Here is a 17,943-nt window from a genome sequence, read left to right as displayed (position 1 = left end):
AGGAACATAGATCCTAAAATAAAAAGCACTTGCAAATTGCATGAAGTAGTGTATTAAAAAATAACAGTACATTATGGCAAAACAAGGTTTATGTCAAAGAATGCAAGGATAAATCTACGTTAGAAAAATCTATCAAAGTGACCCGTTACTTTAACATATCAAAGACAAAACCGATAATCATCTCAAAAGTTTTAGAAAAAGCACTTAACAAAATTCAATGTTCATTTCATGGTTTTAAAATATTCCTACTTCAAACTCAACTGGGATAGAAGGGGACTCCCTCACCTTTTAAAGGGTTTCTACCAAAAACTTATAGCAACTACCATAAATAATGATGACACATTAGAAACATTCTCAACGAGATAGAAATGGGAAAACAGTGCTTGCTCTCATTCTTGCTATTTGATGTTATATTGGAGGTCCCAGCCCATCCAATGACATAAGAAAAGAAGAAAGTATTAAGAGTATTATTTAAGGATAATATTATCTACATAAAAATACAAGAGAATTTCCAAATAAACTTAAACAGTAAGAAAGTTCAGCATATTTGCTAAAACAGGATTATTCCATGAGAATTCCCTGGCTGTCCAGTGGTTAGGACACTGCACTCTTACTGCCAAGGGCCCAGGTTCAATCCCCAGTTGGGGAACTAAGATCCCACAAGCCGTGTGGCACAGCCAAAAAACCCAGGATTATTCCCAAATCAGTAACATTTCCAAACAGCAGCACTAACCAATTTAAAAATTTTTTAATGAATCCCACTTGAAAAAGCAACAAAAACTGTAAGGTACTGAGGAATAAATCTAACAAAGAGGTACAAGAGTTTTATATGCAAAGTATAAAATGTTATGGAGGGATATGAGGAAATCAGAATATTGTTAATGTATTGGATGACTCAATTTTATAAAGTTGTCATATCTCCCAAAATTTAACCTACAAATTTAACTCAGCAAAATACTGAGAAGATTTTTCAATGGAAGTTGACAAACTGATACTAAAGTTGGTATGGAAGAGCAGAAGTCCAAAAAATAGCTGGTGCAGTTTTTTTAATGAACAAATGGAGGAAATGCCCTTCTATAGGTGAAGACTTATTATAAAGCCATAATAATTAAAACTTTGTAGTACTGTCTCAGAATTGGTTTGATCAACAGAAAAGGACAAAGTAGGAATACATCCATGAATGTACGGAAATTTAATTTATAATCACAGTGGCATTACACATTAATGGGAGGAATGAAAGACTGTTTAGTCAGTCAGGTCATGACAACAGGTTTTCCATGTTGGGGGAGGGAGAATAAAATTAAATTCCTACTTCACACCATTCAAAAAAATAAGTCCTGGATGGATCAATTTTACAAGTGTGGAAAACAAAACTTTAAAACATTAAAGGAAAAAACATAGGAGGCTATCTTTGTGGCATCAGGTGTGGAGAGTTGTCCTTAATATGACATAAATGACACAAACTATAAAGAAGATCAGTGAATATGACTATATTTTAAATTTTCTATAGTTCAAAAGTTATTGGAAGTTAAAAGAGAAGTCACAGAATGAGACAATATAATGTTAATATATGTGAACTCCTGCAAATCAAGAGGGAAAAAGATGAAAACATACACAGCTCACTGGATAAACGGATGAAGACTATGAAAAAACAAACCACAGACTCAGAAACCTTAATAGCCAGTAAATATATGCTCAACCTCGTTGGCAGTGAGGGAAATTCAAATAAAGCGATGAGATACTGAGCTTTAAAAAAAAAAAAAATCAAATTGTCAGAAATAAGAAAAGTCTGAATCTAGAAAGTAAGGGAAGGTCATGTGAGGGAAACAAGAACTCTCATACACCGCTGATGGGTGTATAAATTGGAGAACCATTTGGCAGTCTCTAATAAACTGAAAATGTGTGTGTAACCTAGCAATTCCCCATATAGGTAGATAGAGAAATTCTACCTACCTATAGAAGACACATGTACACATATGTTCATATTAGCATTGCCCTTAATACCAAAATATTGGCAGCAGCTTAAATATTCATCAATAGGGGAATGAATAAACCCAGCACATTCACATGCATGGATCTACAATATAGCAATTAAAATGAATGAACTGGATTTATATTTATCAACACGGAGAGAAAGAATGAAAACATACCATGAAGGAAAAAAAAAAAACAAGTCACAGAATATGCATAGTCCAACACCACACCTGTGCATTTAAAAAATCAGAACAGTACTCTGTATTTGTATGGCTTCATACGTAGTAAAAGTATAAAGCCTAGATTTAAAAGTTACATACCAAATTCGTGATAATGTTTGCCTTTGGACAAAAGGGTGGAGAATGGTTTTGGGGAGGAGTGCAAAGGGACTTCAATTTTATCAGAATGTTGAATAGTTCAATTAAAAAAAAAAAACAGACCTGAAGCAGACATGGCAAAATGCTAACATTTACCAATTACATGAGATAGGTGCATGGGTGCCTGTAATACTCTCTCTGCATTTTAAAATAGCTTTAGATTTTTTTCTAAATAATAATACTTTTTAAAAACAGCTAGTAAAGAATTCTATCTGATAGAATTTTAATATGTGTAGATTGAGTTAATTGTCTAAAATTTTGAAGCAAGCAGCTTTATAATAATTATCTGTTTTAGAATAGAATCTCCATAAAGATAACAAGGCTGACAAGATCATAAAACTACTGAAATGAATAAAGCAGATTCTATAAGTGTCAACATGGATAGTTCTCAAAATCATACTGAGGGGAAAAAGTAAGTTGCAAAATGATATGTACTCTACTGTACCATTTATAAAGAAAATTTAAAATATATAAGCATGGACATATATATTTACATATAAATATATATAGGTAATTAGGTAATAAAGAATAATAACACTGCTGGAAGAATACACCCTTTATGATACAGATTACCTAGGCAAGTAAGGAGAGAGAAAGGTGAATGAAACTGGGGAGGAAAATAAGGTGACATTCAACTCTATCTGGAATTTTTAATAAAAATAAAAAACCTGAAGCAAATGTGACAAATATTTCACATTTGATTACCCTAAGAAGTAAATACATGAATGTTTGTTATTTTTGAGATATATGTATTTTTAATGTTCAAAAGAAAAAGTACTGAAGAATTGCAAACAAACTGCACATAATTCAAAAATATGTAAGTAAAGCTTGTATACATCAAAAACGATGCTATGACTATTTTTAGAAATTATCCTGTTTTCTTTTCTGTGTTTTTAATTTTTTAAAATTCAAAAGAAGAAAATAATGAAAGCAGTGCAGAAATGTAAACATATACATACATATATCTGATTATATAAAGAGAAAAACCTCCACAATCACAACACATTATATGAGCAATTCTATATAAATTGCTGCATTTTCTTATTTTTAATTTTTGTCAAGAGAAAAATAAAAGATATTGCCTAATTGGAAACGTGACTTTCTATTATTAAAATTGTGGGAATCCATTTTAATGTGTTTATCTCGCTGCTAGTCTATAATTTATACTACATCGTGGAAATTTGTTTGTATGCCTGTGACAGGTTAAAGCAGTTTAAACATGCATTTTTCTTTCGTTGGTTGAATAGTTAAATCGTTACTCAAAGGATTTTAAGTTTCAATTTCAACCATGAGGGGATTCTTTGCTTTTTTTCAAGGTTAAAAATGTTTCTGGTTCAAAATGCTATTAATTAATGGCTACGTAGTGGCTCTATTTAGGGAATTGGTACCGACCCTGGGTTAGCAGTGGAACTGTTAGATGAGAAAACTTTTTTTGATGAAGACTCGGGGATATTTTAAATTCGATCTGACAGCGGTAACAGAAGTGAAATGTAATTCCAGCCCGCTTAACTAACAATCGTAATTATGAATAGAAAGACATGTCAGGTATAAGCATTTTTTTCCCTTAAAAAAAAAGTTTCTCGGACTCCGCCGGACACCCAGCTGGCGGAGGACCAGCGGGCGAAGGGGGGGCGAAGCCGGCAGACTGCCCAGAAGTTACGATCGGGGAGTTTTCTCTTTATTAAAATTACCTGGCTCACCAGCAGAGGCAAGAACGCGAAGACAAGATAATTTCTTAGGCTGTTAAAAATGACTTAGCCCGGTGGGCCGCGCGTTCCGAGGGGGTGTCCTGCGGCCGGGGCGGGTCCCGCCGCCCCCGCGGGCTCCGGTGCGTCAGGGGCGCGTCAGGCGGGGCGGGCGCCGCGCGGGCGGCGGCGGCGGCGGCGGCGGCGGCGGGTGGCGGGCGGCGCGCACCGGGCCTCCTGCTTCTCGCTCCGAGGCTGCGGGACGGACGCTCCCGAGAACTCTCTCGCCCGCGGCCGGCCGCGCTCGGACGGCCCGCGCCGGCGGCCCGGCGGTGCCAGCATGTCGGCTGCCGTGGCGTGCCTGGACTACTTCGCCGCCGAGTGCTTGGTGTCCATGTCAGCGGGTGCCGTGGTTCACCGCCGCCTGCCGGACCCCGAGGGCGCGGGCGGAGCGGCAAGCTCGGAGGTGGGTGCGGCGCCGCCGGAATCCGCTCTGCCGGGTCCGGGGCCACCGGGGCCCGTGTCGGTCCCCCCGTTCCCCCAGGTCCCCGCCCCCAGCCCCGGCGCGGGCGGCGCCGCGCCCCACCTGCTGGCTGCAAGCGTCTTGGCTGACTTGCGCGGCGGCTCTGGGGGGTGCTTTGGAGAGTACTCGGGGGAAGATCTGCGCGCCTCGTCCGGTTCCTCCGACCCTACCCCGTGCTCCGGCCCGACCCTGTGCTCCAATCCGACCCCGGCCACCAGCGCGGCCGAGGTCTCCGGACCCGTGCACTCCTCCGGCGCGCTCACGGTCCCTGGCGCGCCAGCCATCCCGGGAGTGCCTGCCCACCCTGGCGCGGTCTCCGGCGTGGCCCCTGGGGCGGGCCCCGCCCCCGCCACGGGTCCAGGCCCCCGTCGGAGGCCAGTCACACCTGCTGCCAAGCGCCACCGCTGCCCCTTCCCGGGCTGCAACAAAGCTTATTACAAGTCATCGCATCTGAAGTCCCACCAGCGCACCCACACGGGTGAGCGCCCTTTCTCCTGCGACTGGCTCGACTGCGACAAGAAGTTCACGCGCTCCGACGAGCTGGCCCGCCACTACAGGACGCACACGGGCGAGAAGCGCTTCTCCTGCCCCCTCTGCCCCAAGCAGTTCTCCCGGAGCGACCACCTGACCAAGCACGCCCGCCGCCATCCAGCCTATCATCCCGACATGATCGAGTACCGGGGGCGCCGTCGCACTCCCCGCGTCGACTCGCAACCCGCCAACCTGGTGGACAGCTCCGGCTCCGTCCCCGGGCAGGTGCCCAGCTTCACCACCTGCTTGTCTGACAGTCATTGCTGTTAGTTGTCTCCTCAAGGACGATCCCCCAGGCCATTGTCCTTGCTTTCTCTCTGCCCATCCCTCTTTCCCAGAGTGATTAGACCAAGGCACAGACTGGCTTCTCCGCTCTGAGGGTGGGTCCAGGCAGGCACGTTGGATTCTGGGGAGGGACTGTGGGCCCGAAAATAGCAGGAATCCTTACAACACGTATATCATCCAAAAAAGGGGGGGTTGCCTCAAGACAGCCCCCAGGAACTGATAAGAAGGGATGAACCCCGGTACTCTCCAGAGTCCTGAAGAGTCTCCCTTCCATGGGAACCAGAGATGTGAAACTGGAATTCTCAGGTGCCTGAGGAGCTCTCAGTCTCAAAGGACTCTAGTGTCTTACCCACCCACCAGGGCGGACCTTGGAGAGGGTGTCAGGGGTGGCAGTCTTGGAAATGTCCAGGACTGGGATGGTGAGAGGCCTTTGGAAACAGAAATGATTTCTATTTCTGTAAACAGCAATGTTTACTAATGTATTTTTAGTGTATTTTAAACAGGGATCACAGGTTGATAGGAGGTTGATATCCCTCACTCCCCAACTGCCCCAGCTACCTCTGCTAGGAGAGGCCATGTAAGAGTCCATGTGGATGTGTGGCTGGGAGATGCTTCTTGGTGTCTGGGGGGTTGTGCGAGCCTGTTTGCAGGTCCTGTTGCAAGGGTCGGACTTGTGTCGTAGCTTTTCTTCTAATTTGAAGTGCTACTTGGGGAAGTAATTTCCTGGCTCACTTGCAATGAGATTGGTTTAAAAATTTGGAAACAATCATAAACGCACCAGAAATAAAAGGGTGATCCAGGCTAGTTCCCACTTCACCAAGAGGGCAAACCCAAGTGACGGTGGGTGAGATAGGTCCAAACCAAGACCTTTCAGAACCATTGTTAATGTTCAGGGAAGTAGGGGTTTTTGGTCCCAGCTGGCCACACTCCCAAGTAACCTCAGGTGTGGTAGATTCTGTTCATTTCTTAGTGGCTAGCTAGGGGGTTATTTCCCTTGGGGTCTGTGCATTTTTGTTTCTGCAACAGGTGAGTTGGTGGTTTGGGGAGGGGAAGGTGGGAGTGGCTTCTTTCAAACAGCTAGCTGCTCTGGATTTGGGGAAGGGACAGCAAGGTGAAAGTTACTGTCAAATAGGGGGACCCTTCTCCCCTGACCTTGGAGCCCCTCCACGTTACATCCTCAGGACCCCTCTCCCCCAGTGCAGGAATTGAGCATCACCAGTATTTATTTTTCTCTGTAAGTGTTTCTGCTGCTATGGATGAAATTGTCGGCCACTCTGCTTATGTATGTGTGAATGTGTATACATGTGACCCCTTCATTAGAGATGGGGCTGAAAGGCATTTCCTGATCTGGTAAAGTCCTCTTTAGCCCCCTCCTGAATATCTTGTCATAGTCCATCAATCATGTTTGTGGAGGATGCCATACTCTCAAAGGACCATAATAGGCATCTAGTTAAACAAACCTCTTTCCCCTGTTTTGCAGATGAAGGTACTGAAGGCTAGGTAAGCTCAAAGTCACATGCTGAGTTGCTGGCAAAAGCCATGACTAGAACTTGGTTATCTGGCCTTCTGAGTGACTCTTTCCCTCATGCTTAGTTACCCCATCTGGGCCCTTAGTCAAAGGGCACCACTCTCCTTTACTGCCACAAGGATCCCCTCCTTCCCTATTCCCTATCATTTCTACGTTCCTTCATCTTGTCCAGTCCCCGCTGAACCCTTTGCCTGTTGTGTTTAACCCCAAAGCCCTTTTCTTAGCAGGTTGAGTCCATTCCCTCCTTCCACACCATGTGGACTTAAAGTGGGAATGCCTCTTTAGCATCTTGGGAGAGACTTTATCTTTTGATCTGGTAGATTAATTTTCAATGCCAGTTTCTAGTCCTGGGCACTCTATCTTCCTTGAGAGAGTAAGTGATATGAACACTGGGACTCTACTAAGTGCTCCTACACTAAGTGAAGGAAAGGTATTTAGGAAGGACCCAAAGGGTATGAAGAGGTTCAGTGTTTCCTGATGAGGACTAAGCAGGGTAGGTGGAGCTTTCCTTGAGTTACGTGTGGGAATAGGAGGCCTGCAATTGTGAAGGTGGGTTTTGGTGGTGGAAAGAGTCCTCCCTTTGCTCGGTTTGTCTCCTCAGCTGGGACTTGATAGGAAGGGCACTCTGGGCCCCCCTTGAGGACTGTGATTTCCCTTTTGTCCCCTTCAGTTGAAGATCTACCATTGGGTAGGTGGACCAATGAAGCTAACAGGAGAGAGACTCCCACTGACCATTCTGGAATTGGGCTCGAGAAAGCGTGACTTTTCCAATCACCCTCTGATAAATAACTTTTGATTTTCAATCTCCCAAGTAGTGTCCTTATTTGAGTTCTTGTACCTTGGGGACTTTTGTCTGGGAAAGGCCTCTGACAAGCTAAATGTAGCATGTCTTTCAGTGACTTCTCCAAGGACTTGGGGTGGTGGGAAGGGAGACAGACAATGGGGGTAATATTAGTAGGCTGATCTTTCTTAGCTTTGGTTATTGTTGTTACCCTTTTCACCCCAGTGGCCAGACAGCTCTTGAGGACCTGTCATTAGTGAAATACCTTGAAAGGGTCTTCCTAGTTTTATTAGTGTTTCTTTTGCTTCTTTTTGTTAATCAGATGGAGCTCAGCAAGTGAGTATGTCTGGGGTTTGGTTGTGGTCAATCTGAACCTCTGGGCTCTTGCCCGACTCCCACCATCCTGAGTTCTGATGTAGGAATGACCTAGTAACAGAATCTTTTAATAGAACTCTTCCTAAAATCTGGGTTGGGAGCTGGGATTGAATTCCAGGTCAGACCTTGGGCACGAGAGAATTGGATCCCCTGCCCCTGCTGGGAGGGGATGAAGAGTACAGGCCTTGCCCCACCCCCAGGGACAAGAATCTGTCATTTGTCCCTATTTCCCTATTCTCCTCCAAGTAGGAAACTGTATTGGAATATCACTCTTGGCCTCTGTCTCTACCTCTTACTTAATCTCCAAAGGAAGATTGTGTTCTCTGATGGAGACATACAGAAGAGGGTCATCATGTACACACACATACACACACACACACACACACTCTCTCTCTCTCTCTCTCTAAACTCTCTTCTCTCTTTTGTACCTCTGCCTGCAATATGTACCCACTCCACTCGGATCCAGCTTTCATATGGTAAGCACACCTCCTGAGGCCCAGGCCTGCCTTCCAGAGGCAGGTCTGAAGAGCACTTCTCTGTGTCTCCACTTTTGGAACAGCCATTCCCCCTTGCAGCTCCCCAGGTAAGTGTTTTCTTTCTATATTCTTTGGGTGAGTAATACCAATAGGAGGAATTGGGAAGGGTGGGAAAGGCAGTGGAGGGTTGGTATTAGAAAGCCCAATTTTGGCTATAGGTACAGCCTCATCAACAAAATACTGATATTTTGATCCTCATTGGTCTGATTCTTGTATCTATTACCTAGCTGATTGAGAACTTAGAAAGGAAATGGATATGATTAATTTTCCCCCTTAAGCCCCAACACATGCAAATATGCATTGACTATTAAGTCTTGAGAAATAGGCACTCTGACTGGAATTAGGGGACCAAAATAAGATGTGTAGAGATGGAACATCTGGTTTGCAAGGGCACAGGTTTAGTGCTGTAGTGATCTTGGGTCTTTTAATTCTTTGGCCTTTTCAAGTTCTATCAGCTTATGGTAGCTAATGTCCATAGGCAAGTCATTATTTTTTTAGAGGTACTGGACATAGGGCTTTGCAAAAGTACAGGTCACTGTGGCTGATCTTGATTCACATAGATATAGTTGAGACAGGCTTGCTGCAGAAGGGAAAGGCACTATTGAATGGAAAAATTTGTGCTGCCATTTATTCTCAGCCAGAATTGCAGATGAGGACTTTAAGGAACTTACTGGCATAAGTTCCATGTGTACTTCCAACAAACTTTGGAGAGTCTAGCCCTTAAATTGTGCTGGAGATTAGCAGGTGGCATTAGGTTAGTTTCACCCAATTTGGGCTAATCTTGATGGAAGGGGCCAACTTCTTTAATTCACATGGGTATTCAGAGTCACCTTCCATTTATGTCCCAAGTGCCTTATGTGTTAACTATATGAGCCCTGACAGGGGAATTTCAAGAACTCAAGTTGTGTGTTCAATCACAGAGGAATGGTGGATTTTAATCATAAACATAAAAAGAGAAATGCAAATGTTTGTTATATGGGGGTTTGGGGTAGCGAGAAGCAACGCTATTGTAATTCCAAAGGCTAGGAAGAGTATTAAAAAGTGTTGTGCCTGGATTCTTCTCTTCCTAGGAAACAGGTCTATTCAGGAAATCAAGTAAGAATTGTATTTGTTTCACGTATATGTTCAGGCCTTAAAGTCAAAATAGAAGCAGTGGGGGCTTCCCTGGTGGTGCAGTGGTTGAGAGTCCGCCTGCCCATGCAGGGGACACGGGTTCGTGCCCCGGTCCGGGAAGATCCCACATGCCGCGGAGCAGCTGGGCCCGTGAGCCATGGCCGCTGAGCCTGCGCGTCTGGAGCCTGTGCTCCGCAGCGGGAGAGGCCACAGCAGTGGGAGGCCCACGTACCGCAAAAAAATAAAAAAATTAAAAAAAATAGAAGCAGTGGGAGGGTGAAAAGTGAAGGAAGACAGGCCAATTGATCTGGAGGAAGAAAAGGATTTCTTTAGAAGAAAGGTTGTGTTCTTAAAGGACACAAAAAATTGACAATACAAATGGGAAAATGAAAATGATGCAGAACCAAATGATCTTACTATGGGACTAAAGAAGAGGGTAGTAGTTTAGTCATTACTTAATTAGAGGAGGTAATTAGAACCCAAAGAGTTACAACAGAAGAATGGAAGCAAGCTCTCAGAGAGAAAACAGAAATGCCCACTTCCACCAGGGATCTCAGATCCAGGGAAATATTGAGAGGTACCTTCCTGAATCTGTAGAGAAAGCAATGGGAAATCATCCCATCAACCCTAAGATGAGTATATTAGAAGGTTAAAGAAAATGTAGATGTATTACTTCCAACATTTTTAGCTTAGTCTCAGTGATATTATCATTGTAAATGGGAACACAAATATGCCTTAGGGAATGTACAGAGTTAGGCTTCTAAGGGAAAGCATAGGGTAGATGAGACACATGAAATATATTAAAGTAATTAATCAAATTAATAGAAATTAGGAAGAAAAAAGCACGATCATCTCAATTGCTTCCAAAATAAGTATTTGTTAAAACTCAACACCAATTTGTCATTTAATTTAAAAACACCTTAGCATGCAGTACAGCAGTAATTAACACAACATTGTAAGTCAACTATACTTCAATAAAAGAATAATTAAAAATAAATAAAAAGTAAAAATACGTTAGCAAACTGGTAACAAAAATAATTCTTAAACTGATAAAAATTGTCTACCAAAAGCCTACAGAAAACATCAAACTTTGAAAGATTGCAGAAATTTCAGTTGACCATATGGTAAGATAGAAAGTTTCAACAAACTCCAGGTAGGCAGTCACATAAAAATACAATAAAAATCTTACCCAAAAATCCATGTATGGGGAAATATAAAAGCAAGCCTCTACATAACTCAGATAAAAGTGGCCATTACAAAAATTTAGAACTGAATGAAAACCAAAAGTACAAAAGAGCAAAACTTCTGTGATGCAAGCAAACAGCACTGGGGGAGAAAGTACAGTTTATAGCCTTAAATTTTTTACTTAAAAAAAATTTTGAAAGTGAATGAACTAAGCTTTCAACTCCAGAAGAAAAGGAAAATAAATAAACCCAAAGAAAGTAGAAACAGACATTACCATGGGCAATGCATTCTCAATAGAAAAGATATTGCCCCCAAGGGAGTGAAAATCGGTTCTTGAGGGCTGAAAAAAATGTTAGCTATTACAATGATTGTGGCTTTTCAAAAGATCATACTACATAAACAGATACATACTATATATGTGGTTTAAGGTTGCGGGTTGCAGGGGGAAGAAAGTAGTGATTAAGGGAAAAAAGGTCTAAAAAGTTTCCTAGAGGGGTAATAATGAAAAAAGCTTGAAAAAACACTGCCATGGATAAAGGCAGAAGTTAGTGAAACAGAAAAAGAAAGTGAGTAGAGTTGTCTGAAACACTTTTTAAGAGCCTACTAAAAATAGGTTTCTTTGGCAAATATTAAGAAAAAGGAGAGAAGGCACAATAATTTATCAGGTATAAAAAAGGACATAAAATCATAACGCATGAGCAGATTTTTCTAATTATAAGAGAATAATACAAACAGTTTTATATTAATAGAGTTGAAAAATATATGGCTAATTTTACAGGAAAATATAAAATTTCAAAATAGTCTAAGAAGATATAGAAAAACTGAAACTGAAACAGTAGTAAAAGATCTATCCCCAAAAAAGGCACTAGGTCTAGGTGGTTATATAGGCAAGTTCTCTAAACCTTCAAGAAACAGGTAACTTCCATATTTTATAAATTGCTTTAAATCATGGAAAGAGAAAGTTATCCAGTTTACTTCATGTTATATAGTTAAGCTAATCTTAATACCAAAACAAGATATATAAAAGATAAGAAAATAATATACCACTTTTTATTTATAAAGATGGATACAAAAATCCCAAGTACAATAAAATACTAGAAATTGTATTTCAGCAGCAAATGAAAATAATGCAACATGATAATGTTAAATTTATCTCAGAAATGCAAGATTAATTCAATAATGGAGCTCTATTGATATAATTCACTACATTAATTGAAGAAAGGAGAAAATCAATGACTTTCCTATATGCCAGCAATCATCAATCAGAAAATGTAATAGACTAAGTGATTCCATCCATATACAGTAGCAATGAATAACATAAAGAACCTTTATAGACAAGACTATAGAATTTTGCTGAATGATGTAAAAGAAAATATGACTAAATGGGGATAAATAATGTTCCTGTAATGGTAAAACTCAATACTATAAAGATGTCCATCCTTGGGACTTCCCTGGTGGTGCAGTGGTTAAGAATCCACCTGCTGATGCAGGGGACACAGGTTTGATCCCTGGTTCAGGAAGATGCCACATGCCATGGAGCAACTAAGCCCATGTGCCACAACTACTGAGCCTGCGCTCTAAAGCCTGCAAGCCACAGCTACTGAGCCCACGTGCCACAATTACTGAAGCCCATGCTCTGTAGCAAGACAAGCCACTGCAATGAGAAGCCTGCACACTGCAACGTAGAGTAGCCCCTGCTCACTGCAACTAGAGAAAGCCCACACGCAGCAATGAAGACCCAACACAGCCCCCCCCAAAATTAATGAATTAATTAATTTAAAAAAGATGTCCATCCTTTTCTCAAATTTATGTATTTAATGAAATTCCAATCAAAACCGCAAAAAGATTTTTCATGAAACTTTTCCAAGGAAATATTACAGAAGATCATGGGAGGTGGGGGGGAGAGGTAGGGAGGGAGAGTTGATCTGCCAGATATCATAATGCTACAAAGCTATGGTCATTAAAACAGCGTGGTAATGTGCAGGAATAGACAAATAAGTGGATTGAGTAAAGAACCCAGAAATAGTCTTGTGACTATAGAAGCTGACATATAAGAGATAAGGCACTTCACATCAGTGTGGAAAAGATAAACTAGTCAGTAAATTTTATTGAGACAATTGGCTCTTCAGTTAAATAAATCAACAAAATAAAACACAGGATTACATTCTATCCCAAATCTTTCAGAAAAATAAATCCCAGATGGTAAAGACCTAAACATTTTTAAGCTATAAAAGCTTATTAAAAAGCTGGAAGATATAATCATTGGATAAAGACCTTCTTGTTTAGGACACAAAAAATTTTAAAACAAAAATTTAAAGAAGGAAAAGACAGACTTGACTGCATCCAAATTCTAAAATGTTTTACATCTGAAAACCTAATCAAAGTCAAATATCAAGCTACACTCTGAAAAAAAATTTAACAGGCACAGGATTAATATCCAGAATATATAAAGAATCAATAATTTAAGATATAAGGACAAAAAAAAAGTGGTCAAAGGATAGTAACAGGCAGCTTAAAGAAAGAACCAGGGTTGAGAGACAGCGGATCTTTAGCCTTGTATATATAATGCTTTTTCTCTTTTAAAGTGAGCATATCTCCATGTATTGCTTGCCTACATTAAAAAAATTGAAAGATATTTTAAAGGAGGGGAAAAATACTATTGATTGAAAAACAAAAGCAGATGGTAGGGTAGGAAAGGATATACCAAGAAAATGTTAATTAAGGCAAGCAGGTATGACAAGATTAATATCAGAGACAAAATAAAATTCAAAGTACAATACATTAGTGGGACAAATATAGATTATTTTATATTGAGAAAAAGTATAGTACCCTAAGAATCTAAAGTAATTAAAACCCTTTTTGCCCATATATTAGAGATGTCAGCTCAGGAGCTCTAATGCCTATTCCAGGATTTGGACAAGGGTTTCTTCTCCCATCCCTCTCTAGAAATTCAGAGACCCATCCCCATTTTCTAAGCTCATTGCAGGGGTGGGATGGTGGGGGTGTTCTACCGACAAAGGTTAAATCGCATAGGAACTGAGCCCAATCTAAATTCCCTCAGGAAGTTCTCTCCACCTCCCCAGGTCTTCCTTCCTTTCTCCTCTTCCAGAATACTCTTTGTTCCTCTCATTTTTTTTTACAAAAAGCTCTTGATGATTCAGAGCTTGACCCAGAATGCTAGTTCCCCTTTCAAAATATTTAGTTTAGGAAAGGGGAAGAAAAGAAAACCAGTCAAAAACGTGCAAACATTTACAGAATGGTAGCATCCTGTATTATCTATAGCTAATTGTATCTTACTAGCAAGCTCCCACTCCTGTTAATGACAGAGGAGAAATTTTAGTTTGTCAAACTCTCTCTCAGGGCTGCCTCCTTCCAAGGGTCTCTCCGATCCTTCCCACCATGGTTTCTGAATGCCAGGAACCCATGGCAGAAGGGGAAACTGTCTCAATGCTGTGTGCAGTGCTGTTCTCTGGATCCTCACTCATTTTCCTTGCTGTGTGGCTATTCTAGGGATCTCTGGGTATATAGTGCTTATGCCCAATGAATTAACAACAGGTCCTGTCTGGTTCTTTGGCTGCCTTTCTCATTTCCCTGCTGGAGCCAGTGGTCCTGCTATAACTTCTAGTTCTGAGGTCTCTGTTGAATGTAACTTTCTCATCCCAAATGCAGACTTCTTCTGGACCTTGGGTTCTCTCAGCATTTTGGCACCCTCTTGCCAAGACGTAAAATATCTTCTGGTCCCTCTCCATATCACACCAAGGCCATAAGACACTGGGTTACAGACACAGGTCCATCTGCCTAGATATCTCTCAGCCATTTCAGAATTAATTCTTGATGGCACCATGTTGCCCTAGCACCACGCCAAACTTGCAGTGGAAGTGGAGGGTGAGCCCAGAAGTTCCAGATTCTACTTCAGCTTATTTGGGTTCCTGATGTTGTGTCCATCTTCCCCTTTCTGGGCCAAGACCCAAGGAATGAGGGGACTGATGGGTTCCTTCTCTGGGATACAAGCACCAGGCAAGTCTTGTCTCAACCCCACTGACCTTCCCCTTATCCTAGGCTCTTCCAGCTGGAAGAACACTTCACTTCCTCTCTCAGTAGGTGACAACTTCACACTGTCATACTCTAAGTTTGCTTTGCCTATGATTATAGTGAAACTTTTTGTCTAGTCTTCATGCTTTGCTCTTAGTATTTAAGAGTGCTTGAAATTTGGAGCTTCTTTTACTTTCCCAACAAAGCTTTCAAGATTACTATTTAGTTATAGGCTTCAAAAGCTGAAATAGAGTTATTGTTTACCTTTGCCTTCCTGCTATAACTATCATGATGTTTTTTGAGGCAAATGGATGCCTTTGGTTAAAAAGGTAATGGTCGCATGGAAGAAAATAAGAAAAAAAATCACATTAATATTTTTCAAAGCATATCTCCCTCTCACCAATTTTTAGTCTGGTTAAAGATTAAGTTATTAGTTCTTGGGAATTCCCTGGCAGTCCAATGGTTAGGACTCCGTGCTTTCACTTCTGAGGGTCTGGGTTCAATCCCTGGTTGGGGAACTAAGATCCCAGAAGCTGTGTGGTACAGCCAAAAAAAGAAAAAAAAATTAAGTTATTAGTTCTGAAGGTGTAACTAAGAGCAACCGCTCCCATCCCCGACTAATGGGGTCCTTACAAAAGAACAAACTTATTAAATATAAGTAAAACAAAAGGAAGCTAAAGTCTATCTTCTGCAGACCCCTGGAATCAGGAAAAGTCCAAGGAAAAGGAAGGATTATAGTCATTACTGCTCCAAGCAGGATGTGTTTATGGCACAAATAGATGGCAGAGCGGGTATTAGCAGCATCCTGTCACCCAAAGAGTTTTGAGTCCACTTGTGCAGTCAAGGGTAGGACAGCAACTTGGTCAGTGGGTTCCAGCAGGGGTCAGCAATGGATTGGACTGGAATGCATCTAGCAGCCCCAGAGGCAGTACTAGAGGCTTTCCTTCTGGGGCTGTGTGTATTCATGGCTTTTACCTAAAAGAACGAGGCTTTCATGGACCAGGACATACATTTCAACAAATATTTATTGAGCACTTAGAATGTGTCAGGCACTGTTATAGGCACTTAGGATACAAAGTGAATAAAACAAAGATCCCTGCCCTTATGATCTCATATTTTAGCAGGGATATAGAAAATAAACAATAAGTATATAGTATGTTAAGTAATAAAAGATATGGCGTTAACAAAAAGTAGAGCAGGCTAAGTAGGATCAGGAGTGCTGGGTGGGAGTAGGGGTTAGATTGAGGTAATAAACAGGGTGATCTGGATAGGCTTCATTGTACAAATAAGATATGAACAAATACTTGAAGGAGGTGAGAAAGTTAGTCGGGAGCTATCTGAGGGGAAATTGTCCAGACAGAGGGAACAGCTAAAGAAACAACCCTAGAGGATGAGATCAAGAAACAGAAAGGAGAACAGGATGGCTGGAGCAGAATTATGATCAGAAGGAAGAGGGGATGCCAGATCATATGGGTATTATAGCTTACAACTTTGGCTTTTTCTCTGGGTAAAATGGAGAGTCATTGAGGACTTTGAGCAGAAGCATGATATGATCTGCCTTATGTTTAAAAGGATCATTCTGACTGTTATGTTAAAGGGGCTCAAACAAGGTGATATGTTAGGAGGCTGTTTCATTAATCTAGATGATGGTGGCTTGGACCAGAGTGATGGTAGAGGAGGTGGTGAGAAGTGGTCAGAGTCTAATACATTTTACAGGAAAAGCCAATAGACTTTCCTAAAAGGTTGGCTATGGGGAGTGAGAATATGAGAAGAGTCAGAGTGATTCAAAATGCTTTGGCCTGAGCAGCTAGGAGGATGGAGTTACCATAAACTGAGTTGAGGAAGTCTAGATATGTACACAGGTTTGTAGGGGAAGAACAAGTGTTTAGTTTCGGACATGTTGAGTTTGAGATGTATGTTAGACAACCCAGTGGAAATTTTGAATAGGCAATGAAATAAGTCTGGAGTTTGGGAGAAAGGTCTTGGACTAGAGATGAAAAAGATGGGAGTTAACTGCATATTTAAAGCTCATAGTCTGAATCAGATCAACAAGAGAATGAGTGTAGAGGGAGAAGAGAAGAAAGGCTAAGACTGATCCCTGGGACAATCTTAAAGTGAAGAACTGAGGGAATTGAGGAGGAACCAGAAAAGGAGCTGAGAAGGCGTGACTAGTGAGGTAGGAAGAAAGCCAACAGCGTGATGTTCTAGAAGCCTAATAAAGAAAGTATCCAAAAAGGGAGTGGTCCACTTTGTCAGACGATCATGCTAAGTCAAGTAGGATGAAGGCTGGGGAGCTGGCCATTGGCTCCCGCCACTCGGCAGTCATTGGTGACCTTGATAAGAGCAGTCGTGGTAGAGTGGTAGGGGTCAATGCCAGATTGCAGTGGATTTAGGAAAGAACAGGAGGAAAGAACCTGGAGACCATGAGTACAGGGAACTATTTGAGACATTTTTCTGTAAATGGGAGCAAAGAAGTGGAGTGGAAATTGGTAGGGGAAAATGGGGTCAAGAGAACTGATTGCTTTTTTTAGATGGAAAAACAAACAAACAACCCAGCCTGTTTATATGCTAATGAAAATGATCCAAGAGGGAGTAAAAAGTTGCTAATGCAAGACAGAGATCAGGGAGAATTTCAGGAGTGATATCCTTGAGGAGGTGAAGGCAATGGGATCTAGTGCACAAGCGGAGGGATTGATTTTAGCTAGGAACATGAATATGTGATCTGTGAAGCAGTTGGATATTCAAGTCTCTTCCCTAGTAAGGCCTGCTCCACATTATAGTGACCATTTAATTACTTAATTACCAGCACAAAATCTATGATGGGACATTAGCTTCCCCGATGAATTTTCAGGTTGGACAATAAGAGGAAAGTGTCCACCTAGAGCTCTGAGGTGTTAAATTCTTAGTTTCAAATCATACATACCTTTTTCCTTAGATTGCTAATATCACATAATTTCTCATCTCAGAAAACTGTTTTTAAGGCTGAGTGGGACATTTTGATCTCCTTTATAACTGGAA

General features: G+C 41.5%; 2 protein-coding genes across 2 annotated transcripts in view; both read left to right on the top strand.

The window, feature by feature from the left end:
* Positions 1-4,376: 4,376 nt before the first annotated feature.
* On the top strand, positions 4,377-5,360 carry KLF14 (KLF transcription factor 14; the record flags this gene model as incomplete). The annotated part of the gene is made up of 1 exon (XM_082632294.1): positions 4,377-5,360. One exon carries the CDS (start codon positions 4,377-4,379, stop codon positions 5,358-5,360), a length of 984 nt encoding a protein of 327 aa, XP_082488420.1.
* Positions 5,361-17,204: 11,844 nt separating this feature from the next.
* The window catches only part of TSGA13 (testis specific 13), a gene marked incomplete at its 5' end in the record, with an annotated part of 39,161 nt that continues 38,422 nt past the window's right edge, over positions 17,205-17,943 (top strand). Inside the window, one exon of the mRNA XM_082632247.1 lies at positions 17,205-17,285. Within this exon, the coding sequence (XP_082488373.1) occupies positions 17,205-17,285 (81 nt within the window). The remainder of the gene's footprint in view (positions 17,286-17,943) is intronic.

Source organism: Mesoplodon mirus (genome assembly GCF_964341445.2).
Source record: "Mesoplodon mirus genome assembly, chromosome: 9".
NCBI classification, from domain to species: domain Eukaryota; kingdom Metazoa; phylum Chordata; class Mammalia; order Artiodactyla; family Ziphiidae; genus Mesoplodon; species Mesoplodon mirus.
The sequence above is the reverse complement of the archived record's forward strand: the minus strand, read 5'-3'. Positions and strand labels throughout refer to the sequence as shown.